The sequence below is a fragment of the Canis lupus genome, chromosome 1 (assembly GCF_003254725.2).
Source record: "Canis lupus dingo isolate Sandy chromosome 1, ASM325472v2, whole genome shotgun sequence".
NCBI lineage: Eukaryota > Metazoa > Chordata > Mammalia > Carnivora > Canidae > Canis > Canis lupus.
In genome coordinates, this window is record NC_064243.1 from 115,715,713 (window position 1) to 115,743,680 (window position 27,968).

At 37.4% G+C, this 27,968-nt stretch overlaps 1 protein-coding gene across 3 annotated transcripts; it reads right to left on the reverse strand.

The window, feature by feature from the left end:
• On the reverse strand, positions 1–27,939 carry LOC112643546 (zinc finger protein 420-like). Of its 3 annotated transcripts, XM_049109931.1 has the most exons (7): positions 25,564–27,939; positions 23,773–23,827; positions 16,106–16,173; positions 14,027–14,153; positions 13,418–13,516; positions 3,517–3,672; positions 1–2,815 (listed from the first exon to the last, which is right to left on the reverse strand). In XM_049109931.1, the coding sequence occupies exons 3-7, from the start codon at positions 16,112–16,114 to the stop codon at positions 1,122–1,124; spliced, it is 2,085 nt and encodes a 694-aa protein (XP_048965888.1). In that variant the 5' UTR covers positions 16,115–16,173; positions 23,773–23,827; positions 25,564–27,939; the 3' UTR covers positions 1–1,121. The 3 variants fall into 3 exon arrangements, with proteins under 3 accessions (XP_048965888.1, XP_048965891.1, XP_025277373.1); XM_049109934.1 differs by lacking the exon at positions 3,517–3,672 and having other exon boundaries at positions 13,418–13,513; positions 25,564–27,400; XM_025421588.3 differs by lacking the exons at positions 3,517–3,672; positions 13,418–13,516 and having other exon boundaries at positions 25,564–27,407.
• Positions 27,940–27,968: the final 29 nt, after the last annotated feature.

The window sequence follows — 27,968 nt, forward strand, 5'->3', positions numbered from 1 at the left end:
TTTGAAAAAGATATATGCACCCCAATGTTTATTGCAGCATTATTTACAATAAGACATGGAAGCAACCTAAGTGTCCATCAATAGATGAATAAAGAAGATGTCATATGTATATACAATGGAATATTACTCAGCCATAAAAAGAAACATCTTGCAACAACATGGAGAGACTTAGAGGGCATTAGGCTAAGTGAAATAAGTCAAACAAAGAAAGACAAATATCATCTGATTTCACTTATATCTGGAATTTAAAACAAAAGCAGAAACAGAATCATAAATACACAGAACTGGTGGTTGCCAGAGAAGGGGGGGGATTGGGGGTGTAGATAAAATAGGTGAAGATGATTAAAAGGTATAAACTTCCAGTTACAAAATAAATAAATCACAGTAATGAGAAGTACTGCATAATCAATAGAACATAGTCAATACTATTGTAACAATGTTGTATAGTGACAGATGACAACCACATACATTGTGGTGTGTACAGAATGAGGTACAGAATTGTCAAATCACTATGGTGAACAGCTGAAACTAATATAACATTGTATGTCAACTATACTTTAATCAAAAAATAATTACTCTTGAGCCTAGAAGGAAACTTTTAATTACTGAATAAACAAAATTTCAATAATAACTAATGTTTATTAAGTATATTCTAAATATTACACATTGCTTTAAGGCTTTATATGCATTTATGTCCTTAAATCATGATGAGAATGATATTAACCTTTTATAAATGAAAAAACTAAAGCAACAGGGGTTAACTGACTTTTCCAAAGGAACACACATATAGTAAATGGTGGAGCTCAGATCACGTAAATAAGAGAACAATGCCAAACAAGAAAATCCTAAATTTTATGGTTGTGTTCTTGTATGAATTCACCAATGTCTAACAAAGAATGAAATATGATGGAAACTGATTCTCCATTATATTAATCTAGCCTTTGTTTAAATTTTCTGATAGTCAGTTACTATCAGTGAAAGTAAAAAAGGATTTCCTTTTTCATAATCTTAATTATCTGATATTCCAAAGCTGAGTGTCAATGGCACTCAGCTTTGGAAGACAAAAGCTTTGTCTGGGCAGATAAAAGATTTGATAAATTTGTATTTTCATAAAGTTTTTCTCAACTATGAAGTTTATGATGTTGAATAAGGTGTGAATGACGTCTAAAGTCCTTACCACATTCATTACATTTATAAGGCTTTTCACCAGAATGAATTCTCTGATGTTGAGTAAGTTGTGAGCCACGATTAAAGGCCTTGCCACATTCATTACATTTGTACGGTTTCTCACCAGTATGAATTCTCTGATGCTGAGTGAGATGTGAACCACGAATAAAGGCTTTCCCACATTCACTACATTCATAAGGCTTCTCACCAGTATGAACTCTCTGATGGTAAATTAGCTGTGAGCCACGAATAAAAGCCTTACCACATTCTTTACATTCATATGGTTTCCTATCAGAATGAGAAATCTGATGTAGAGTAAGTTGTGAGGCACAAATAAAGATCTTACCACACTGCTTACATTCACAGGGATTCTCACCTGTATGAATTCTCTGATGTTGAGTCAGTTGTGAGCTATAAATAAAGGACTTCCCACACTCTTTACATTCATAGGGTTTTTCACCAGTATGAATTCTCTGATGCTGAGTAAGATGTGAGCCACGAATAAAGGCTTTCCCACATTCCTTACATTCAAAAGGTTTTTCACCAGTGTGAATTTTTTGATGTTCTGTAAGTTGTGAGCCACGAATAAATGATTTCCCACATTCTTGACATTCATACGGTTTCTCACCAGTATGAATCCTCTGATGTCGAATAAGTTGTGAGCCATAGTTAAAGGCCTTTCCACATTGCTTGCATTCATGTGGTTTCCTACCTGTATGAATCCTCTGATGTTCAGTAAGTTGTGAGCCACGAATAAAGGACATCTCACAATCTTTACATTTATAGGGTTTTTCACCAGTATGAAGTCTGTGATGTAGAGTAAGCTGCGAGCCATAACTAAAAGCTTTCCCACATTTCTTACATTCATAGGGTTTCTCACCTGTATGAATTCTCTGATGTTCAGTAAGTTGGGAGCCACGAATAAAGGCCTTTCCACATTCTTTACATTGATAGGGTTTCTCTGCAGTATGAACTCTCTGATGGTAAGTAAGTTGAGAGCCACGAAAAAAGGCCTTACCACATTCATTACATTCATAGAGTCTTTCGCCAGTATGAATTCTTTGATGCTGTGTAAGATGAGAGCCACGAATAAAGGCCTTCCCACATTCTTTACATTTATAAGGTTTCTCCCCAGTATGAATTCTTTGATGATAAGTAAGCTGTGAGGCACAAATAAAGGCTTTTCCACACTCCTTACATTCATAGAGTTTCTTAACATGAATTCTCTGATTGTAAGTAAGTTCTGAGCCTCTAATAAAGGCCTTTCCACACTCTTTACATTCATAGAATTTTTCATCAAAATGAACTTTCTGATGTTCAGAAAGTTGAAAGCCATGGATAAAGTATTTTCTGCATGCTTTACATTCATAGGATTTCTCAGGAAAATGACTTCTTTCTTTTAATGTAAGGCATGCGGTTTGGCTAAAATTGGGAATTTCCTTACAGGTGATTAGTAATTGCCTGAAAAGTCTCTCTTTATTTCCTAATTGGCTTTCAACCTGGTCTTTGCATTCCCTATCATCTTGAAAACTTTCACACTCACACTTATGTCTTCTAAGCTGTTCTATTATTTCCCATTGAGATGATTCTATTTCAAAAATTCCTCTTTTTGAGGACAGCTTTTTGGTCTCACACCTGGATTCCCAGTCTGTAAGGTAACAAGAAAGTAAATGTTATTTTCATATTCCTTAAAAATAAAACTTCTAAGGTACTACTAGTCAACTCAAACTGAATATCATACTTATGTCAATACAATTGATAAAGTAGAAAAGAAAAATCCAGAAAGAGACATAATTCTAAGTGCAAACTTAGTATATACAATAAAGCTGGCAGCTCAAATCACTATGAAAAACATGAACTCTTTTTAATAAATGACACTGATAAACATGGGTAGACAAATAGAAAAAAGATAAAATTGCATTATTTCTTCATATAGTACAGTTGGCTAAATTCTAAATGGATCAGATTTCCATATTTACAGAAATAAAAACATATAAATAATTAGAATAAAACTTGGGTGACTTCTATACACTAGGAATGGGGAAAACTTTGTTAATCATAATTTAAGGGGATCCCTGGGTGGCTCAGTGGTTTAGTGCCTGCCTTTGGCCCAGGGCATAATCCAGGAGTCCCGGGATTGAGTCCTACATTGGGCTCCCTGCATGGAATCTGCTTCTCCCTCTGCCTGTGTGTCTGCCTCTCTCTCTCTATGTGTGTGTCTCTAATGAATAAATAAATTTTAAAAAGAAAAATAATAATTTGATAAAAAATAACCGCATTATAGTAAAAAAAAAAAAGGGACTGGCATGTCAAAAACAAGATAGGGTAAATCAAATGAAAAATATTTACAGGGATCCCTGGGTGGCGCAGCGGTTGGGCGCCTGCCTTTGGCCCAGGGCGCGATCCTGGAGACCCGGGATCGAATCCCACGTCGGGCTCCCGGTGCATGGAGCCTGCTTCTCCCTCTGCCTGTGTCTCTGCCTCTCTCTCTTTCTCTCTCTGTGACTATCATAAATAAATAAAAATTTAAAAAAAAAAAAAAAAAAAGAAAAATATTTACAAAGCTGCAATAACCTAATATATACCTAATACATAAACAGTTTCTAAGATTAGAAAGAGTAAAGACTACTATATAAAGCTGAACACCAGCACTATATAAAAATGGACTAGGAAAATGGACAGTTGATAGAAAAGAATTTAAATAGCTTTTAACCATATGAAAATATATTCAAATTTTCTCATAAGATAAATGCAAATTAAACCTACACAAAAGTGAGGATATGGAGAGATTAGAACTCTCATAGCTTGCTGATGGAAATGTAAAATGTTAAAGCTGCTTTATAAAACAGTTTTGCACTTCCTCAAAAACTTAACATAGAGTTGCCATATTACCCTACGATTTCACGCCAAGTTATATCCCCAAGAGAAATGTCCATCATAGAGTTATTACATACCCCAGAATTCCCATTCATAGGTACAGAGACAAGAGAACCCAAAACACATATCTACATAAAAACTTGAATACCATGTTCATAACAACATAATTCTTAATAAGCATAAGGTGGAAACAACACAAACATCCATTAATTGATGAATGGATAAATAAAATATGGTATATCCTTACAATAGAATATTTGGTAATAAAAATACTGACACATGTTACAACATGAATAAACTGAAAATCTTATGCTAAGTGAAAGAAGCCAGTCACAAAAGACCACATAGTGTATGATTCCTTTTATATGTATTGTCCAGAATAGGCAAATCCATACAGATAGAGCAAGAGCTGCACAGGACTGGGGGGTGGACAGAGAAACATGGGGAATGGCTACTATTGGATATTGGATTTCTTTGGGAGGTGTTAAAAATGTTCTAAAATTGTGGTGATGACTGTATGAGACTTTGAATATAGTAAAAGTAATCATTGTTTACTAGAAATGGGTAAACTGTATGTCATGTGACATGTCAGTAAAGTAGTTTTAAAAAATAACACTGACCTGCTATTTCTCACGTCTTAGAATACAGAATTTCCAAATATGACATCTAAGACTGTTACCAAGGCTGTAAAAGAATTGGTACTTACATATATTGCTAGTAAGAATATGAAAGATAGAAACCTTATCAAAGGAAATATATTAAAAAATAATAATAAACAAAAAATTAAAATAAAGTAAAAAGAAAGGATATATAGCAGTATTTAACACAATTACATATATATTTTGATCCAACAACTCCACTTCTGTGAAATAAATCCCCAAATTGCACTAGCAAAATGTCAAAAATATGATGCACAAGGGTTTCACTGAGGCATAATGTGTTACAGCAAAAGATTAAAAATAACCCAATTGTTCATTAGTAATTGGTTGGTGGAATTCATTTATGGAGGCATAATGTGTTACAGCAAAAGATTAAAAATAACCCAATTGTCCATTAGTAATTGGCTGGTAGAATTCATTTATGGTATATCCACATCACAGAGTACTATGCAAAGTATGTATAGTTATGCCTTTTATCTTTGGAAGGAGAGGTGGAAGAGGAAGTATAGCTTGAAATCCAGAATTGTGATGCCTCCAGTTTGGTTTTGCTTTTTCAGAATTGCCTTGGCACAGTGAAGGAAACAATCAACAAAACTATAAGGCAGCCTATGGAATGGGAGAAGATATTTGCAAACAACATATTTGACACAAGGTTAGTATCCAAAATCTATAAAGCACTTAACAAACTTAGCCACAATAAAGGAATCCAATTAAGAAATGGACAGAAGACATGAATAGACACTTTTCCAAAGAAGATATCCAGATAGCTAACAGACACATGAAAATATGACTCATCATCAGGGAAATACAAATGAAAACCACGATGAAATACATCACACCTGTCAGAATGGCTAAAAATAACAACACAAGAAACAATAGGTATTGATGAGGGTGTGGAGAAAGGGGAACCCTCTTGCATTGTTGGTGGGAATGCAAACTGGTGCAGCCACTCTGGAGAACAGTTTGCAGGCTCCTTAAAAAAGTTAAAAGTAGAAGGACCCTATAATCCAGCAATTGCATTCATTACTAGGTATTTACCCAAAGGATACAAGAATACAGATTCAAAGGGATACATGTTCCCCAATGTTTATAGCAGCATTATCAATAATAACCAAACTATGGAGAGAGCCCAAATGTCCATCAACTGATGAATGGTTAAAGAACACACACACACACACACACACACACACACACACACACACACAAAATGGGATATTACTCAGCCATCAAAAAGAATGAAATTTTGCCATTTGCAATGATGTGGATAGAGCTAGAGAGAATTATGCTAATAAATCAGTTAGACAAAGACAAATACCGTATGATCTCACTCATATGTGGAATTTAAGAAAGAAAACATGAACATATGTGAAGAGGGAAAAGGAAAAAGAGAAGGGGAAACAAGCCATATGAGATTTTAACGACAGAGAAAAAACAGGGTTGATAGAGGAGGTGGGTGGGGGATGGGTTAGATAGGAGATGGGGATTAAAGAGGGCACTTGTGATGAGCACTGGATGTTTTACGCAAGTGATGAATCACTGAATTCTACTCTAGAAACTAATACTGCACCCTGGGCTGAAGGCAGGCGCTAAACTACTGAGCCACCCAGAGATCCCCTGTCCTTTCCACTCTTATGTGTTAATACTTTGCATTGGTGTGGTATATTTGTTACAACTGATAAAGCTTTATTAATACATTATTATTAACTAAATTTAATAGTTTACATTAGGGTTCACTCTCTTTGTATTGCATTATATGGGTTTTGCCAAATGCATATCATGTCATCTTATTCACCATTACAGTATCACACACAGTAATTTACTTAAAAACCCCCTGTACTGAGACAAAACATGAGAGACTCCTAACTCTGGGAAATGCCAAGGGATAGTGGAAGGGGAGGTGGGCAAGGGGATGGGGTGACTGGGTGACAGGCACTGAGGGGGGCACTTGATGGGATGAACACTGGGTGTTATATTTTGGCAAACTGAACTCCAATAAAAAAATACACACACAAAAAAAAAATCCCATGTACTCCACTTAGCCATTCCTCCTTCCTCTCCAAATCCAGGCAACCACTAATTGTTTTACTAACTCCACTATTTGCCTTTTCCAGAATGTGATATAGTTGGAATCATAAAGTATGTAAGTTCTTCAAACTTGCTTTCACTTAATAAAATGCTAAGAATATTTAAGGTTTCTTCATGTCTTTTCATGACTCAGTCGTTAATTTATTTTTCATTGCTGAATAATAGTCCTTTGTACGGATGAACTACATAATGTTTATTCACCTACTGAAGGACATCTTGGTTGCTTTCAAGTTTTATGCTGAGTGAAATAAGTCAATCAGAATAGGACAAACATTACATGGTCTCATTCATTTGGGGAATATAACAATTAGTGAAAGGGAATAAAGGGAAAGGAGAGAAAATGAGTGAAAATATCCATGAGGGTAACAAAACATGAGAGACACCTAACTCTGGGAAATGAACAAGGGGTAGTGGAAGGGGAGATGGGTGGGGGGTTGGGGTGACTGGGTGATGGGCACTGAGGGGGGCACTTGGGATGAGCACTGGGTGTTATGCTATATGTTGGCAAACTGAACTCCAATTTAAAGATTTTTTAAAATTATGAACAAAACATCTATAAACATTTATGTGCAGGCTTTTGTGTAAACTAGAAATTTCAATTTATTTGGGTAAATATCTAGGAGCACAATTACTGGATCACACAGTATGACTATGTTTATAAGAAAGTGCCAAACTGTCTTCCAAAGTGGCTGTACATGGGGCCTCTGAGTGGCTGTCAGTTAAATATCCGACTCTTGATTTCAGCTCAGGTCATGATTTCAGGGCCAGGAGATTGAGCCCCAAGTCAGGCTTGGCACTCATCATGGAGTCTACTTAAGATTCTCTTCCTCTGCCCCCTCCACCCTCCCCTGCTCACACTCTCTCTAAAACAAAACAAACACAAACAAACAAAACAAAGTGGCTGTATCATTCTGCATTCCTGCCAAAAATGAAAGATGTTTCTGTTGCCTCACATTCTTAACAGCATTGGGAGCTGTTAAGGGATTTTAAAAGGGAGTGTTTAGGATTTTAGTCATTCTAAGAGATGTGTAGTTATGGTTTTTAATTTTGCAATACCCTAGTGACATACAACACTGAGGAACTTTTCATATACTTATTTACCATGAGTTTATCTTCTCTAGTGAGGTATCTGTTCAGATCTCTTGGCCACATTTATATTGGGTTGTTTTGTTATTGTTGAGTTTTAAGAATTCTTTGTATATTTTATATATGTCCTTTATCAGATATTTGTTTTACAAAGATTTTTCTCCCAGTCTGTGGTTTGTTTCTGCATTCTCGTAACTGACTTTCATACAGCAGTTTTTAATTTTAATGAAAACCAATTTTTCACTTTTTTTGTTCATGATTATATTTTTTGAGCCCAAAATCACCTAGATTTTTCTGAGCCCAAAATCACCTAGATTTTTCTCTCTGTTATCTTCTAGAAGTTTTATAATTTTACATTTTAACATTAAGGACTATGATCTATTCTGAGTTAATTTCTGGGAAAGCTATAACATCAATATCTAGATTTTTTAAAAGATTTTATTTATTTACTCATGAGACACACAAAGAGAAAGAGGCAGAGACATAAGCGGAGGAAGAAGAAGGCTTCTTGTGGGGAGCTTGATGCAGGATTTGATCCCAGAACCCCAGGATCATGACCTGAGCCAAAGGCAGAAGCTCAACCACTGAGCCACACAGGCTCCCCTAGATTTTTTTTTTTTAACTGTGTTTGTTTAGTGCTTCCAGCAACATTTTTGAAAATGACTATCCTTTCTCCATTGGACTGCCTTTGCTCCTTTGTCAAGGATCACCTGAGTATATTTGCATAGGTCTATTTCCAGACTTTCTATTCAGTTCCATGGACATATTTATTCTTTCCCCAATACGATGACACCATCTTGATTACTACAGCTTTATAGGAAGTCAAGTTTGTTTCTCTTTCCCTGCATTACTACTGTCTTCTTTTTGTTCTTTTCACTTCTTTTAGTTGACTTTTGGAGAGAAACATTAAAATTCCTTTCTCACATTCTTTTATGTACAGTTAAACCTTGAACAATAAAGGGATTAAAGGCTACCAAAAGCCCATGCAGTCAAAAATCTGCATGTGATTTTTGACACCCCCCAAAAAAGCCACTAATAGCCCATTATTAAACAAAACCCTTAATGATAATAAATTTAATTAGCACTTATTTCATGATATATTATATATTCTATTCTTACAATAAAGTAAGCTAGAGAAGAAATTTACTAAGAAAATCATAAGGGAGAGAGAATACATTTACAGTACTATATGTAAAAAATCCATATGTAAATGGACCTGCACAATTTAAATCTATGTTATTTAAGAGTCAACTGTATATCCTTTTATGTATAGCTATTTTCTTTGTTATTATTTTGTATTTGTTGTTACTTGTTATTACTGGGGAGATGGGGTTACATTTAACATCCTAAAGTTCTAACACTCTAATTTGAATTTATGCCAGCTGAATTTCGTAACATACAAAAACACTACTCCTTTACATCTCAGCCTTCATCCCTGTGATTGTCAATGTCACAGAATCACATCTTCATACATTTGTGCCAAAAAAACATACTCAGTTTCTTAATTCATTAGTCATTTAAATTATGCAGAAAACAAGATTTGGAGCTACAAACCAAAGTTCCAATAATACTAGCTTTTAGATTAATAATTGCAGGTTGCTTTCACTAACTGTATTGCTCTCTTAAATCATGCAGAAAACAAAAAGTAATTACAAGCCACTGTTACAATAATAATAGTCTTTATAATTGCCTGTGTATTTACCTTTGTTGAGTTCTTTATTTCTCTTTGGCTTCTAGTTATTGTCTAGCATCCTTTCATTTCACCTTGCAAGAATCCCTTAAACATTTCTTGCAGAGCAGGTATAGTGGTCACAAACTCCCTCAGCTTTTAATTTTCCCCTCACTTTTGAAGCAGTTTTCCTGTATATAGGATTCTTGGTTGACAGTTTTTGTCTTTTTGCATTCTGAATATATAAATCCACTGCCTTCTGGCACCTAACATTTCTGATGAGAAATCTGATCATCTTATTGAGGATCACTTGTGTTTAATTATTTGCTACTCTCTTGTTTTCTTTTTCTTTTTTTTTTTTTTTTATGATAGTCACAGAGAGAGAGAGAGAGAGAGAGAGGCAGAGACACAGGCAGAGGGAGAAGCAGGCTCCATGCACTGGGAGCCCGACGTGGGATTTGATCCCGGGTCTCCAGGATCGCGCTCTGGGCCAAAGGCAGGCGCCAAACTGCTGCGCCACCCAGGGATCCCCTACTCTCTTGTTTTCAACATTCTTTAGCACTTGAAAGTTTGATTATAATGTGTCTTGGTGTGGGTCTCTGAATTCATCCTACTTTAAGTTTGTTGAGCTTCTTGTATGTTTGTTTTTCATAAAATTTGGGAAGTTTTCATCTATTGTTCTTTCAAATATTGTCTCTTTTTCTCTGCTCTTTCTGGGACTCCCACAGTGTATGTTTGACTGCTTGATGGTGTCCCACAGATCCCTTAAGCTCTGTTCACTTTCCTTCAACCTTTTTTCTTTCTAATGTCCATTGTCCAATCTTCAAGTTTCCTGATTCTTTCTGCCTGTTCAAACCTTTCTTTGAATCCCTCTAGTGAATTTTTCATTTGGGTTTTTCTACTTTTTAGCTCCAGAATTTGTCTTGGCATCTTCCTAAGTTTTCTATTTCTTTGTTGATATTTCCATTCTGTTCATACATAGTTTTAGTGGCTTTCTCCACATCTTCCTTTAGTTGTCTGATTATCTTTAAGACAGTTGTTTAACCTATGTGTCTAGTATATATGTCATCAGGTCTTTTTCAAGAATAGTTTGTTGGCTTTTTTTTCCTTTAAACCATATTTTCCTGTTTCTTTGTATGCCTTATGATTTTTTGCTAGAACACTAGAATTGTACATAATCCTAATAATGATGTGGTAACTCTAGAAATCAGATTCTTTCCCTTCCTCAGGGTTTGTTAATTTTTGTTACTATTTTTGTTGTTTTGATTGTTGTAGGCTTCTGAGGATCACTCTTGGGTATAAACTTAAGGTCTTTTCAGGTCTTTTCTGAGCCTTTCTCTGGGTATGCATGGTCACTTTCTAACTTTCCCACTTTTTAACTTTTCTAATATGCAGTTGTTTTTGAATGTCAGAGTCTGGCTCCCAAATGGGAAAGGGAAAAATGAACACGATAGGAAAAAGGGGTGCCAGGACTTTAAATATCCTGGAAGTCACTTCAGCCAGAGGGATAGGGGCTTGCAGCAATTGGGGAGGTACAAAAATGGCTACTTCTTTGTCTACAGTTCTGTGATCAGGACATTAAGAAACATAATGAAAAATTCAATATTCTAAACATATCAACTTTCTCCCAAAGTGATTTGTAGATTCAGTGCAATCTTAATCAAAATCCCAAAACATTTGAAAGGAGAGGGCTACCAAGCTAATTATAAAGACATGATACCAATGAATAGTCATGACATTCTTAGAAGATGAAAATATTTTCTCCACAGGTAGCAGATGCATTAAAAGCAATTATAATTAAAATAATGTGGTATTATCACAAGGCTTAAATATAGAAAGTCCAAAAATATGGAAATTATATTTCATAAAAGCAGCACTTTGGTGGGGAGAAAATAAACTTTATAATCAAACTTGCCAAGGCAACTAGAAAAAATTGGACCCCTATTTGATAGATCATGAGAGAAATCAATTTATAGGTAGGATAAAAACCTCAATGTGAAAGGCAACACTAAAAAGCTTTTTTAAAATAATTATATAGGGATCCCTGGGTGGCTCAGCGATTTAGCGCCTGCCTTTGGCCCAGGGCGCGATCCTGGAGTCCCGGGATTGAGTCCCACGTCAGGCTCCTGGCATGGAGCCTGCTTCTCCCTCTGCCTGTGTCTCTGCCTCTCTCTCTCTCTCTCTCTCTCTCTCTCTCTGTGTGTGTGTGTGTGACTATCATAAATAAATTTTAAAAAATTAAAAAAAAGAAGTAGTATAGGCTTAAAGTGTTGCTAGTAGATATGAGAGCACACAGAATTGAGATAATTTAGTTAGAAGAAATCATCAATGAAATTTGACTGTATGGTAATCACAGTATAGAGTGGCCCCTAGAATGTTTCCTAGCTTTCTGACTAGAGATCTTCACAAGGTTCTGGTTTGAAATCTGTCTATACTTCAGAATGCAGCATTGTAGTTATCCTATTTCTACTAATTTTTCTTCCATAAAAATTATCTCTTACTAAGAACTTAGAATAATACAATTGCAATTAGTATTCCAAATCTTCTCAACAATCTTATCAGTTAGATGTTCTTTTCCTTTTAAACTATGAGGAAATGAGACGGGGAAGTCAAGTTTGGTAAAGTAATTTACTTAAGATAAAAGCTGCCAATAAAACTCTGGTCTAAGTGATTTCAGTTTTCCAATCATCCCTTATACTATATTACCTTCCATTTCCATCTCTTCCCTTCTATCTGAACCAATGTACCTTTTCTTTCCCTCATTACCAAATCCAATGATCAATTTTCAGTCCTCAACTTACTCATGTTCTCCGATATGAAAAACACTGCCCTTCTTAAATACTTTTTCCATGTGGCTTCTGAGATACCATATTTTCTTTATTTTCCTATTAGCTCACTAGTTATTCCTTCTCAGTCTCCTCTGACGGACCTTTCCCTCCTTTCTAACTAAAATAAAGAGTGGATTAGGGTCCTTTTCTTTTTTAACTATTATATAACTTCATAAATTATTTCTTCCAAATCTAAGGTTTCAATTCTACTTATACGTATGTTATTTTTTTTCCAGGTCCTTTCTTGATTTCTTCCTATTTCTAACAGATAATCCTAAAGTATCATGAACAAAACAGAACTCTTGAACATCTGTCTTTCCCAACTAAGAAAAAGATATCCAATTGTTCAGGCATAAATTTAAAAAGTTATACTGGATTTTTCTTTCATTATACACCACTTCCAATTAATGAGCAAGAGGCATGACCTTTAAAATCTGATCAGAATCTGACACCTTCATGTCACCTTTGCTTACTACTGCCCTCATCTAAGCCATCACAATTTCTAATTTAAAAAATGGCTTTCCAACTGGTCTTTCTGCTTCACTCTTGCTCCCATTTTGTTTTCTATACAATATCTGGATTAGTCTTTGAAAATAACAAGTTTAATCACATCACTTTCCTGGTTGAAATCAGCCAATCATTCTCATTGTAGTTTCAATGTAATTCCAATTCTTTTTCATGGCATACAGGTCCCTATATGACCTAGCCCCATCTCCTCTCTGACCTCATTTCCAACCTTTATTCTCCCTCATTAACTGGATAAAAAATATAGGTAAAATTGTTAGCACTGGAGAAGAAGGGCTATTCCCTATTTGAAAATACAGGGAAATGTAAAAGGAAGTGGTAATTGGGGTGAAGAAGGGGTTTCCTTTGGTAACTGATGGTAAAACAATTTTGCCTTCTAGTATTCAAGCTTTTACTCCAATGGCCTTGGTTTGGTCTTTGAGGAGAACTTCTCAGCTAATATCCCAAAGTTGTAGCCAACAAATTAAGTGATCTGACTGTTCTCCACATGGCCTCCTCTTGTCTGACCATCTCTTACTCACCTGAACTCTGACTTCTTGTCACTTCCTGCACAACCTTCCAGGGCTCTTTCCCTTGCTTCAACAAGGAAAGCACATCTGCTTTAGAAATGGAAAATCCTGCTTATAAGAATGGAAAAAGATATGATTATACTCTGCTTGCCCAGGATTAAAATTGAGTCCATTGTTCATCAAGTAAGAATGTCAATTACAGAAAGATTCAGAGGGTGGCACCTGGGTGGCTCAGAGGGTTAAGTGTTTGCCTTTGGCTGGGGTCATGATCTCAGGGGTAGGATCTCAGGATCGAGCCCTGAATTGGGCTCCCTACTCATCAGGGAGTATGCATCTTACTCTCCATCGACTTCCCACTCCTCATGCTCTCATGTACTCTCTCTCTCTCTCTCAAATAAATAAATAAATAAATAAATAAATAATCTTTTTAAAAAAAGATACAGAAGAAGGATATCTGAAGAATAACAAAGATAAAGGTACTCAATGGAGCTGTTCATTTTGAAGTCTATAAGCCACAGATAACTTAGTTGGGACTAGGGGTCTGAAATTCACCTAGGTACTTGAAACATTTCCCAAATTTCACAAATTTGATTTAAGTCAAATTATTGGGACCAAACTTACCCAGCGAGACCAGGTTGCTATAGTTTTCCAACATCACATCTCTGTACAAATCCTTCTGTTCCAAGTCCAGGCACTCCCACTCCTCCTGAGAGAAATCTACCGCCACATCCTTGAACAACACCAACCTCTGAAATGGCAAAACCAAGTGTTACTGACAAAATAAATATTTTTAGAATGAGAGCACCACATACACACAGTAATAAAAGGAGGAAAAAAGTATTATAAAGGGGCCAAATAGCAAATATGTTGAAACTGGACGCTTGTGATGTGGGTAAATAATAGAAGGTAAATGAGTGTGAAATACAGAGCACCTAAACAATTCCTGAACATTCCTATTTACTCTATCACATACAGCAGTGGGAATGAACAGCAATGGGAATGAACAGAAGTCAGGTAAGTATAGTTTTGTGATTAAGTGAAATAATGTGTGGTAGCACATAACACACAAACATTTGCATAATGCAAATCCTCAAATAAACTGAAAGTTCCTTCCTCCCTTGTCCTTTTAAAGAACTAAAAACAGAAAGAAAAGAAGGGAAGAAAAAAGGGAGGCCTGGAAGGAGAGAGGGAAGAGAAAATAAAAAAGAAATCTAATAGGCACATTCCAAAATTTCTCTTAAAATGTTTATCTTAGGGGCAGCCCAGGTGGCTCAGCAGTTTAGTGCCGCCTTCAGCCCAGGATCTGATCCTGGGGATCCAGGATTGAATCCCATGTCAGGCCCCCTGCATGGAGCCTGCTTCTCCCTTTGCCTGTGTCTCTACCTCTCTCTCTCTCTCTCTCTCTCTCTCTCTCTCATGAATAAATAAATAAAATCTTTTTAAAAAATGTTATCTTAGAAAATAAGATTTACACATAATTTCAGAATTTCTTTCCAAGTTAAGTCTCAGAATAATTTAGTAATAATATTCTTTCTTCCTGGTCCTGGAAAATCCTTTCACAGATATCATTTTTAGATATTACATAATATTCCATATTATGATTGTTATCAATTTCTTATTTTGCAGTAGTTTGCACCCCTCCTCTAACATCCTTTACAGCTGTTTCTAAAATCCTCAATCATTTAATCATCTGGCTGATCATATTATCACTTACCATTGCTCCCTATACACTTCTGCTTATTATGTGCAACAGAAAGCTAATGAAAGATGAGCTACACTCACTCAGATGTGGCTTTTGACCTATATATGTTACTCATATTCAAAATGAACCTTGTCACTGTATTAATTTCTTAGGTATTCCCTGACACAATTCTCTCTCTCTCTTTCCTCACTCTTGCATTTGATCACATTTCCAATCTTATAAGCTTCATAGAGCAGATCTTAACTATATTTTGAGACTAATACCAATTTCCATCTTAATCGATGAGAAAATCCAAGTCAATGAGAAATACCAAAGTTTTCATATGTAGTACCATCTCATCAAAACACATTCTGACAGGAGAGGTTCTACACTATCCTCAAATACATTTAGTGATTTGCAAATGGATCCCAAAACACTATTAAAGAAGGGAGGAACAGGTGAGAAAGACCTGGGACTCATTCCCATCATTCACTAGAATGAGAGTGAGCAAGAGAGCAAACACTTGGTAAAACAGAAAGTCTGGAGATAAGAATACAGAATATTCAACAATGATTGATATAAAAAAGGAAGAAGAGGGGAATCCCTGGGTGGCTCAGTGGTTTAGCGCATGCCTTCAGTCCAGGGCGTGATTCTGGAGTCCCAGGATCAAATCCCACGTCAGGCTCCCTGCCTAGAGCATGCTTCTCCCTCTGCCTGTGTCTCTGCCTCTCTCTCTCCTCTGTGTCTTTTATAAATAAATAAAATCTTAAAAAAAAATTTAAAAAGGAAGAAGAGGGGCATCTGGTTGGCTCAGTTAGTCACATGTCTGCCTTCAGCTCAGGTCATGATCCCAGGGTCCTCGGATTGAGCCCTGCATTGGGCTCCTTGCTCAATGGGGAGCCTGCTTCTCTCTGTCCCCCTCTGCCCCTCCCCACTTGTGGTTCTCTCTCTCTCTTGCTCACTCTCTTAAATAAAACTTTAAAAATAAAAACAAAGGGGAAGAAGAAACATGAACTCACACAAGGCATGGCTTAGAATTGCAATTTATGAGTCCTCCTCTGGCTTCTCCTCATGGAGAAGTGCAGTCCTGATAAACAGGGAAGAAAAAAGAAACCATGAAAAGAGGCCTACTTCTAAATGACTAGATTAAATATTTCCTCCCCTTTTCATGGTGCCTGGTCTCTTCTATGTTCCAAAATACATACTGCAGAAGTCCAGACAATCTCATTCCTTCCCTAATTCCAGAAAACAGAGATGTAAAAGAACTAATTTATGCTAAAGCAGTACCCAATCCCTATGATGTTGTTAAGAGTTCCCTGACCTGGTCTTAGTAGTTCATCTTTTACAACCTTGGGGACTGTGATCCAAATTTATTCAAGTAGTACCCACCTCAAGAACACTGCTAGTGTCCTCAGGCCTTGAAATACTCTGTAACTATGTTAGGCCAATTCCTAGGGAAAACACTTTCCATGATTAAGATCTACCTCTTTCCCCCAGTCACAACACACTAAATACCTCAGGTGCTTCCCTGGATCATTCTCACATTCCAAGTGCAAGAAGCATGCTGAATGCAAAGCACAGGCTTCATCCAGGCCACATAAAGTCCCACTATACTCACCCAGTAACCAAGGAACAAATTCAAAGCATTCTCTAACAGAAAACAACTGCCTGTTGCATTGACTCACGGCCTTAGCTGAATTCAGGAACTTTGGAGGCAGTACCTCCCTGTAATCCCGCTTAACATCATTCTGTCTCTAAATGTCAAGTTAAAGGCATTGAGGAGCTTAAGAAAGTGGTTGTACAGGGGCACCTGGGTGGCTCAGTGGTTGAGTGTCTGCCTTTCGCTCAGGTTGTGATCCTGGGGTCCTGAGATTGAGTCCTGCATCAGGCTCCCCACAGGGAGCCTCCTTCTCCCTCTGCCTATGTCTCTGCCTCTCTCTGTGTCTCTCATGAATAAATAATTAAAATCTTTTTTTAAAAGTGGCTGTACAAGGGATCCCTGGGTGGCGCAGCAGTTTGGCGCCTGCCTTTGGCCCAGGGCACTATCCTGGAGACCCGGGATCGAATCCCACGTCGGGCTCCCGGTGCATGGAGCCTGCTTCTCCCTCTGCCTATGTCTCTGCCTCTCTCTCTCTCTCTCTTTCTCTCTCTCTCTCTCTCTGTATGTGACTATCATAAATAAATAAAAAATTTTTTTAAAAAGTGGCTGTACAAGAAATAATTTCCCCCAAGCACATACCATGTGCTTGATGCCTTATATACATTAATACTTAATTGACCAGCAAACAGGTCTGTGAATATAACCACCACCACCACCACCATCACCACCCCCACCACCATTCTCCACCACTACCAGCTCTAGCATCTTCCTTGTATCTGTTTCTTTTTCTAACAGCTTTACTGACAAAAATTCACATTTCATAAATTCATACTCTTAAAAATACAAGTGAACGGTTTTTAGTATATTCATAGAGATGTGCAACTATCACCACCATCTACTTGTAGAGTATTTTCATTATTAAAAAAAACAAACCAAAACAAAAAACCATACACATTAATAATTACTTCCATTCCTCCAGATCCTGGCAACTACTAATTTACTCTTTGAATCTACAGATTTGTCTATTCTAGATAGACATTTTGTATAAATGAAATTATAGAGTATGTGTCTTTTGTGATTAGCTTCTTTCATGTACTAAAAAGTTTCAAAGTTCATTTATATTTCAGCATGGACCAGGACTTCATGCCTATATATTGCCAAATAACATTCCACTGTAAGGACAGAGCATCTTTTTTCCCCCATTCATCAGTTGATGGACATTTGCACTGTTTTCACCTTTTGTTACTATAAGAACATTCAGCTACATCTTTTTATGGGGACATATATTTCATTTCTCTTAGATATATATACCTAAAATGGACTTATAGGGTCATATGATAACTCTATGTTTAACATTTTTAGGAACTGCCAAATTCTGTTCCAAAACAACTGCATCATCTTATAGTTCCAACAAAAATCTGTAAAACTTTCAATTATTCTACATCCTCACCACCTTTTGGGGTTATAGTCATTCTTGTGAATTTGAAGTGGTATGTCACTGTGATTTTGATTTACATTTCCCTAATGATATTGATCATTTCTATCCTTTCTTTGGAAAAATATTTCCAAATTATTTGCTCATTTAAAAAATATGGTTGTCATTTTATTGATGCCTTGAAACAATTCTTCATATATTGTAAGATACATTTCCTTTACTAAACATACAATTTGTACATTTTGGTCTCATTTTGTGAGCTAAATTCTCACTTATTTCATGGTGTCTTTTGAAACTCAAAAGTTTTTAACTTTGCTAAAATCCTATTTATATAATTTTTGTTCCTTTGGTTGCTTGTGCTTTTGGTGTCTAATAAAAAACCACTGTCTAACCTAGATAGTGGAGACCTCCTTTGTTTCAATAGTTTTAAGATGTTAGCTCTCTTTTTTTAATCCGTCCTCAAGTTTTTTTATTTAAATTCCAGTTCGTTAACATACAGTGTAATATTAGTTTCAAGTACAGGATTTAGTAATTCATAATTCACATACAATAGGGGATCCCTGGGTGGCTCAGCGGTTTAGCGCCTGCCTTTGGCCCAGGGCGCAATCCTGGAGTCCCGGGATCAGATCCCGCATCGGGCTCCCGGCAGGGAGCCTGCTTCTCCCTCTGCCTGTGTCTCTGCCTCTCTCTCCCTATCATGAATGAATAAATAAAATCTTTTGTAAAAAAATTCACATACAATACCTGGTGCTCATCACAACAAGTGCCTTCCTTAATACCCATCATCCATTTAACCCAACCCATCCCCCCACCTACTTTCTCTTTAATCATAATCAGTTTGTTCTCTATAATTAGCATTGTTTTCTGGTTAGCTCTTCTTTTTCATTTTTCCCCCTATGCTCATCAATGTTTTGTTTCTCAAATTCTACATATGAGTGAAATCATATGGTATTTGTCTTTCTTTGACTGACTTATTTCAGTTAGCCTAATACTGTCTAGCTCCAATCTATGTCATTGCAAATGGCAAGGCTTCATTTATTTTTATGAATGAGTAATATTCCATTGCATATATATATACCACATCTTCCTTACCCGTTTGTCACTCAATGGACATTTGGGCTCTTTCCATAATGTGGTTATTGTTGTAATGCTGCTATAAACATTGGGATGCATGTATCCCTTTCTTTGAATCAGTATTTTTTTGTATCCTTTGGGGTAAATACCTAGTAGTGCAATTACCGGGTCATAGGGTAGCTCTATTTTTAACTTCTTGAGGAACCTCCATACTCTTTTCCAGAGTGGCTACACCAGTTTGCATTTCCACCAACAGGGTAAGGGGGTTCCCCTTTTATCATATCCTTGCCCAACATCTGTTGTTTCTTGAGTTGTTGATTTTAGCCATTCTGACTAGTATGAGGTGATTATCTCATTGTAGTTTTCATTTGTATTTCCCTGATGAGTGATGTTGAGCGCCTTTTCATGTGTCTGTTAGCCATCTGGATGTCTTCTTTGGAAAAGTGTCTATTCATGTCTTCTGCCCATTTCTTTAACTGGATTGGTTTTTTTTTTTGGGGGGGGGGTGTTGAGTTTGATAAGTTCTTCATAGATTTTGGACACTAATTCTTTATCAGATATGTCATTTGCAAATATCTTCTCCCATTCTATACGCTGCCTTTTACTTTTGCTGATTGTTTCCTTTGCTGTGAGGAAGTTTTATTTTGATGAAGTCCCAATAGTTCATTTATGCTTTTTGTTTCCTTTGCCTCGTCTAGCAAGAAATTACTACAGCCAATGAACAAAAGTTTACTGCCTGTGTTCTCCTCTAGGATTTTGATGGATTCCTGCCTTGTATTTATGTCTTTCATCCATTTTGAATTTATTTTTGTGTATGGTAGTTTCATTCTTTTGCATGTTGCTGTCCAGTTTTCCCAATACCATTTGTTGGGGTACTTTTCCATTGGATATTCTTTCCTGCTTTGTCAAAGATTAGTTGACCACAGAGTTGAGGGTTCATTTCTAGGTTTTCTATTCTGCTCCATTGATCAATGTGTCTGTTTTGGTGCCAGTACCATATTGTCTTGATCACTACAGCTTTGTAATATAATTTGACGTCTAGGATTATGATGCCTCCAGCTTTGCTTTGCTTTTTCAAGGTTGTTTTGGCTATTCAGGGTCTTTTGTGCTTCCATACAAATTTTAGCTTTGTTCCAGCTCTGTGAATAAGGCTGATGATATTTTAATAGAAATTGTAGTAAATGTATAGCCTGCTTTTGGTAGAATATACATTTTAACAATATTTGTTATTACAATTCATGAGCATGGAATGTTTTTCCACTTCTTTGTGTCTTCCTCAGTTTCTCTCATAAGTGTTCCATAGTTTTCAGAGTACAACTCTTTTACCTCTTTGGTTAGGCTTATTTCTTGGTATCTTGTGGGTTTTGGTGTAATTGTAAATAAGATCGATTCCTTGATTTCCCTTTCTGCTGCTTCATTGTTAGTGTATAGAAACACAACAGATTCTGTGTCTTGATTTTATATCCTGCAACTTTGCTGAATTCTTACATCAGTTCTAGCAATTTTTTGGTGGAGTCTTAAGTTTTCTATGTAGAGTATCATGTCATCTGCAAAGAGTGAAAATTTGACTTTTTCTTTGCTGATTACAATCTATTTCAATTAAATTTAATTCAATACAATTCAAGTACTCAAGATCCCTGCCATGGGAAAAGTCCTATTTGGGGCATTATTAAACCAATGACCTCAGAAACAAGGGTAAAAATGCTTAAGAATAAAATAACACATATTAATATGAGTTTTCTATTTTTCCTTTTCTCTCAAATTTAACCCCAATAAATTCCATCTATCCATTTATTTTTCCCTAACAAGCTATCAAGTCTGTAAGAGACCTTTTCACATAAAAGGCAAGGTTTTGATTTGAAATGTTACTAGAAATCTGAAAACTGCTTGGAAACAAAGTAATAGCATCTCTCTTTCATGGGTGTTACAGAAGATTTGATTTCATTGAGAGTGTGTTTAGAAGGTATGTATGTGGGCAGTGTTTGATTAAAAATTGCAGCTGGCACCTACCCCCTGTGAAAATGAAATCATCTCTATTAGCCTTCACTGTATCAGATACTGAATTTCACCTTTTAACCTCTGCCCCTATTCCTTACACTTTTGGTTGATTTTGGAAACAAAGTTTCATTGGAACTGAGCCATGTCCTTTTGCTTATGTATTACATACGGCTGCTTTCACTCTACAACAAACTTGAGTAGTTGCAACCAGAATATATGACGCATAAACCTAAAACACTAACTAGATCCCCCTTTGCAGAAAGTTAGTCAACCCCTGACTGAGATCTACCAAAAATCAAGAAAGCAAAGACTAGCAAAGACTACTAAGATCAATTCAAAAGGACCCATGAGCCAACCTAACTAAATAGGCTCCAAATAGTCAAATATAGCACAATACTAATTTAAGTATACATAAATAAAACAACCACAATAGATTGAAACATGTAAATGTATCAAAATCCATACCTTTATAATGACAGGTATAACAATCTGTTAATCTTAACAATAAAAAATAACAATCACTGGTCCCCAGGAGAGAATGCTATCAAACCATCATTTCATTATGGTTCATTATTTCCTTATTTTGAAAACTGGTAAGTTAGGAGAAAAAAACTGTCCTGCTTCCCTAAGTAATCTGTACCTCAAGAGAACCAATTAGTTCATACAGAGGCTTTTCACTTTACATAATTACTCCATTAAAGAATAAAGATATAATTAATTAGACTGTATTTAGCAATCTCTAATTAAATAATAATAGAAAATATCACGAGAAGAGGTAAGCAGACATTATGTTCCTCTTCATAGAAGTTTACATTAGCATCACTGAAGTCATTTTGCCCCAAAAAAGGGGGAAGGCAGGGAATGGAGGGAAGATACCTAAACCTGATCAAGTCTCTAGATCTAACTTCTAACTAGAGAAATACAGAAAAACATGTTAATGATGACAGACTGTGGGAAACTTTACTGGACAAATCACCCAGCTTCTTCAACAAATACATTGCAAGGAAAGAGGGAAAGAATAAGAATGAGAGGCACTTGGGTGGCTCAATCATTGGGTGTCTGACACTTGTTTTCAGCTCAGGTCATGATCTGGTGGTCGTGGAATCAAGCCCAGCATTGGGATCCAAACTCAGAAGGGAGTCTGCTTCAGATTCTGTCTCCTTCTCCCTTTGTCCCTGCCCCAATTACATGCTCTCTCAAATAAATAAAAAAATAAATAAGAATGAGAAACTATAGATTTTAAAAAAGACTTTATTAAAAGACTTATGCATGGACCTTATTTGAGCCCAGATTCAAAGAAATCTTAAAATTAAAAACAAAGTTATTTGCCCTGTGGGGAAACATTAACTTTAGCTGGAAATCTGATATTAAGGATTTTTTTTTTTTTTTTTTAGGGAAAATAAGGGTATCTGATTAAGTTTTTTAAAGACTATCATTTACATACACATTTATGGATGGAATGATACGACTTCTGGTATGTGTTTCAAAATAATCCTGGGTAGGTAGAGATACAGATTAAACAAGATTGGTCATAAGTCAATCAATACTGAAGCTGAGCAAAGTGATACATAGAGGTTCATTGCTATGTTGTCCATTTTTGTACATGTTTGAATTTTTTACAATGAAGAGTTAAAGAAAATGTTAATCAGGGCTTAGTAAATTGATTTTATCACACACAAAAATCAGGTAACAACCCTATAGCTTGAAAAATCCTATAACAGCATATTAATAATTTCCTTAAATTTTCCAACAACCACCAAAATACCTTGAATGAAACATAAAATCAGAAAATACTGGTTAGAAAAGTGCTAATACAAGGGACAAAATAGCAAAAACTATTAAAATTTAAAGTCTACATAAATGTCTGAGAAACTAGCATTTATTCTACAAACAAAATCACTGATGTGCTAAATGACATATATTCAAGGATATTTATCCCACCATTGTTTATTAACAGCCAAAGACTGATAGCCATCTGAAAGTTCATTAATAAGAGTTAAGTTATTAATTAAGTATAAGTTCATTAATAAGAGTTAGTTCTTAAAATTATGGAATTATGTAATAAAGTGAAGAAGTCCTTCATGTACTAATAGATGTATACAATTCCCTTGGAAGTACTCAAGAAACTAGGCACACTGGTTGCCTTCTAAGTAGGAAAAGTTCGTGACTAGTGGTAGAGCCAGGGAGGAGAATTCACTGTATACTTTTTTGAACCTTTTAAATACTTATCTCTTAAGCAATAAAATTGAAAACAAAATACTAAAAATCAAGGCTTTCAAATTTCACTCTCAGAGATGCATTCCATTCCTTCAAAAATCTTAGAAAAAGACTACGTATAAAAATGGAATTGAGGTATTTGCCAGGTGAATATGTGTACCTCAGGTCAAAGGGAGCAAAATGGAGTGGAATAACCTCTTTGGGTCCATTCCTTCGGACCCCATTATTCTTTGGAATAGCCAGGCCCAAAGACCAGAACACTAAAAGATCCTTGTTAAGTAATTTCAAAAAGAAAAAGCAAATGTTCCCATATCATGAAAAACCAGAAAATACTTGATACAAAATAAAAAATAACAACTTACCTTGGACAGAACTCTCAGTTGTCCGACAGCAGCTATTCCCTTAGTCTCTGGTCATCTGTATAAGACAAGTCCATTAATTGGTAAGGGGAAAGAATCCTGAGACACCACGCCTTTCTTTGAGCCCAGACTGACTTGTTAGAAACAAGCAACTACTTCCACCCCAACCACTCCTCAAACTAAATAAACATTTAGAGGAAGGTCAGAGAGAGATCTGAGCAATGTTGCCCTCTCTGAGAACCAGGGCGGAAGTGAAGAATCCCCACAGGTCTCCCCAGGTGATTTCCTGAGACAACAGATTAGAATCTTAAAACCGCAGTTTTCCTCCTCCTCTTTTCTCAGACTCTCCCACCAACTTGGGGCTGTTTTTGGCTCTTAGAGTCTCAATCTGAAATCAGGTTTGTGACTTGGAGATAAATTTATCCAGAATCTTTAATCTGGGACTCACCTTTTATTTTCCCACATCAGACATTTCCAGGAACTTGCACATACACACACACACACACACACACACACACACACACCCGCCGTGGCTACCAGGAGAAGGGGCAGTTGTAACAACACTCCAGCCAGTCTTATGGGTTAACTCACTTCAAGTTAACACAGTCCTAGCTTGCTAACTTAAGTCCCTCGATCTGTGACAGGACTAGTTTGCTTTCTTTGAGATATGCAGACCACTGGTCTTCAGGAATAAAAGAGCAGAACTTCCCCAGGCCACTGAGGCCAGCAAGCCTGTCTGAAGTCCCTTTAGCTTTCTGCTTGCCCAGCAATCTTTTAGCAAAATGTTTTCCCTTTTTAAGGTCACACAAGGATTTTACTGACCTCCCCTCCCTCTGCGCGTTTGTAGACTTTGCCCTCCTTTTCGAAAAGAACAGAGTACTCTTGCACAACCCACGGAAACCCCGAGCACTAGGGAACTTGAATTTCTTGCACAACCTGCAAGGACCGAGATAACTCTATAGCCAGCATCAAGTCTGCATGTGATCAAGAAATGTCACAGACCTCGGCTTTCCCTTAACTGATTAAACCCCTTTAAAAAATCTCTGGGCCAGGGCAGCCGGATGGCTCAGTGGTTTAGCGCTGCCTTCAGCCCAGAGCGTGATCCTGGAGACCCAGGATCGAGTCCCACTTCGGGCTCCCTGCATGGAGCCTGCTTCTCCCTCTGCCTGTGTCTCTGCCTCTCTCTCTCTCTTTCATGAATAAATAAAAATCTTTAAAGAAACTGGGCCAAAAATATCAAAACAATAAATTAAAAGTAAGAATCAAAATCTCTGGGCCATCTCTGGCCAGGAAGAAACCTGATTTGGCCCTTTGGCCAAGAGCCTGTCTTCTCCCCGAGTGGCCGGCCTCTCTCAAAGGGAATTTGATTCTTTTCCAGGCAAAATTCGTCTCTAGCCCAATCTGGGTTTCCGCCACGCAGCCAGCCAGAGAGACCCCACAACCACAAGCTTCCAGGAACCCTGCAACGGACAAATGCCCTCAGGGTGTCCATTTCCCTATCATCGCCGCCCCTCCGCCCACAGGCTCCCGCTAGACACCGTCGGCTAGACAGACAGACGCGAAAAAAGTCAATGACATAATTAAAGGAGGAGTCAACCTCACAAGCACTGTCCCAGCTGGAGGCACAATTACCACTCCTTCATGTGGTCACACATAACCATGCAGTCCCACAGGCACGTTACGTCACACACACACACACACACACACACACACACACACACACACACGAGACGGCGTTAAAGCCTGAGGCTCCACACACCGCCGGCCTGGCTCCCGGGCTAAGACAAGCCTCACCTTCAGCCTCCCCGGCGTCAGGCTCCGGTCCCGCGGTACCGGGAACCAAGCAACAGACAGCGCTTTCTCCGCTGGGGCGGGGCGCGGCGCAGCGCAGCCCGCCTTAGAAGGAAGTGACGTTACGCCCGGAGGCCTCTGGAAAATGTAGTCCAAAACATGAAAGACCCCAGAGAGCGTTCGACCCGAGTAATCCTCCCCAGGCGCCTGCCCGCGAATCAAAAAAACAAAAAAATGCATTAGTAGGCAGCTACCTGGGATGTTCATTGGAACTTTCATGGCCATGTCACAGCTAGGCAGCAAGTGTCATTGAAAGATGGAATGGACTCTTGAGGGAAATTGGAAAGCAAAATTGGACAACCAAGCCCCAATGCCAATGCAGCACACACTTAAGACAGGCAATTTGGGCTCTAAATGTGGCAATTTCCCCAAAATGCTATCTTTTGTTTATATATAATGTTTATGAACCCTATACCCTATACCCTATTATACCCTAATATACCCTATAGTTAATGAACTAACTATATGTTGGCTAATTGAAGTTTAAATAAATAAATAAATAAATAAATAAATAAATAAATAAATAAATAAATAAAATGTTCAGTTATGAAGAAGAGGAAGCAAGAGGCCGAGCAGGCTGTAAGAAACCCAATCTACATAATTAACTTCTCACTCTACATTTTTTCCTCCCACACTTACCCATGGAGAACAGGAAATTGGGAAACTCTAACCTAGTACTTCTTTGGTCTCCTGGTTGTCCTTGCTGGATTTGGCAATTTTGGATATTGATGACAATGATCATGAATATGAGGGGATGACTCCTAAGGTAATGTTGGCATGGCATACGTATCAGGGAGTGGAAGTGGTTTTATGATGGTCCAGGTTATAGAAAGAAACTTCAGAGGGACCCAGGGACCAGTTATATCATATGATGTCAGTGAGACGTGGGGGTTGGAAAGATAGTAAAGTGATTGCTGCAGAGACTGGTGGTGGTGGGGGGCAATCATAAGGTTGCAGAAGAAAAGGAGCAACTGTTATTAGGTAGAGAGCACTTTAGACCCTTTGAAGTCTGGGTAGAGGTAGGGACCCATGATCTCTCTCAGATCTTATCCCTGCCTGGCATCTGGCCAATTTATCCCAAACTGCCATCATCATCTCAACTTAACTGTTGACCAACAAGTGATAAACCTTCCAACAACTACTGACTTCAGAACGTAAGCGCTCCTGCTTAAGATGACAGAACAAGGCTACATTCTGGACACTATAATTCATGACTAATACGATTTTCTTTAACCTATTTTCTTTAACCTATTCTCAGACTCTTGTCTTTCAGACTACTGATGGCTCTAAACTCTCTAAGATGAGTGGTAATGACCATTGTATTACCCTGGACTCCCTGCTAGCCAGTACAAACAATACATGGGCAATTTCTAACATTTCTTGCTACAGTGGATCAATGAATAAGGAAAAGCAGAGCAATCCATTTTCACCTTAGAAAGTAATATGGCTCAAGGTTGATCCTGATAGCACCTGGGACATATTTAGTTGACTTGGCTCCAGATTGGAAGTTGTACTTGTGATCACTATGCTGCTTAAGACAATGGAACATACTTGGTCAAAGCCCCTATCTGTAAAAACTAATTAGAGTAGTCCATGAGGTAGTCTGCAATCCTGAGAATTCTTAGCTGGATGCTAAAAGGTCAGAGGGTGGAGTTGTAGGGAATAGCACACTATGGCAACATGGCCATCTTGCATGCACCCATGAAGGCAAAGGCTTGAAATATAGCTTATTTGAGTCTTGGCAGAATGTCTTAAGATTCTTCCAAAATATGAGAGAATTGAAGACTATTAAGGAGCTGCAAAAAAAAAAAAAAAAAAAGGGAGCTGCTACAAGACCATCTTGCCTCTTTATGTGAGACCTTGGGAGACTATTTTGTGGTAATTTCTCATCATCATCCAGGTTCTGGTGAAGTATAGGGCTTTCTGCCCAACTCCCACCCCACAGAATAGAGCTGAAACAAAACAAAACAAAAATTATCAAAATATTGAACTGCTTAGCTGTAGCTAGGACTACTCCTCCTAGGACTGACTCCTCAGCAATCGTGGATATCCCATTGCAGTCACCTGGCCCCTTTGGCTAAATCAAGATGTTAGCTGGCCTGAGTTCTCATTTGGTGGATCTGGAGAAAAATCTACTTCCAAGCTCATTCTTGTTGGCAGATTTCAGTTCCTTGTGTGCAAGACTGAAGTCCCTATTTCCTTCTTACTGGTTGTCAGCTGGAGACCACTCTCAGATATTTTCCAAATGACCCCCACAGGCAATTCACAATATGTATGTTTGCTTTCTTTCAGGCCAGCTACAACACATCTCTCAGACTTTTTTTTTTTTTTTTTTTTTTGCTGGTAGT

Coding starts and splice junctions, on each gene's coding strand:
- LOC112643546 (XM_049109931.1), bottom strand. Junction 3,673..13,417: donor GACAAGAAGTCAGAGTTCAG/GTGAGTAAGAGA, acceptor TATTTATGATAG/TCACAGAGAGAGAAAGAGAG. Junction 2,816..3,516: donor TGCGCCACCCAGGGATCCCT/GTAAATATTTTT, acceptor GTTACCTTACAG/ACTGGGAATCCAGGTGTGAG.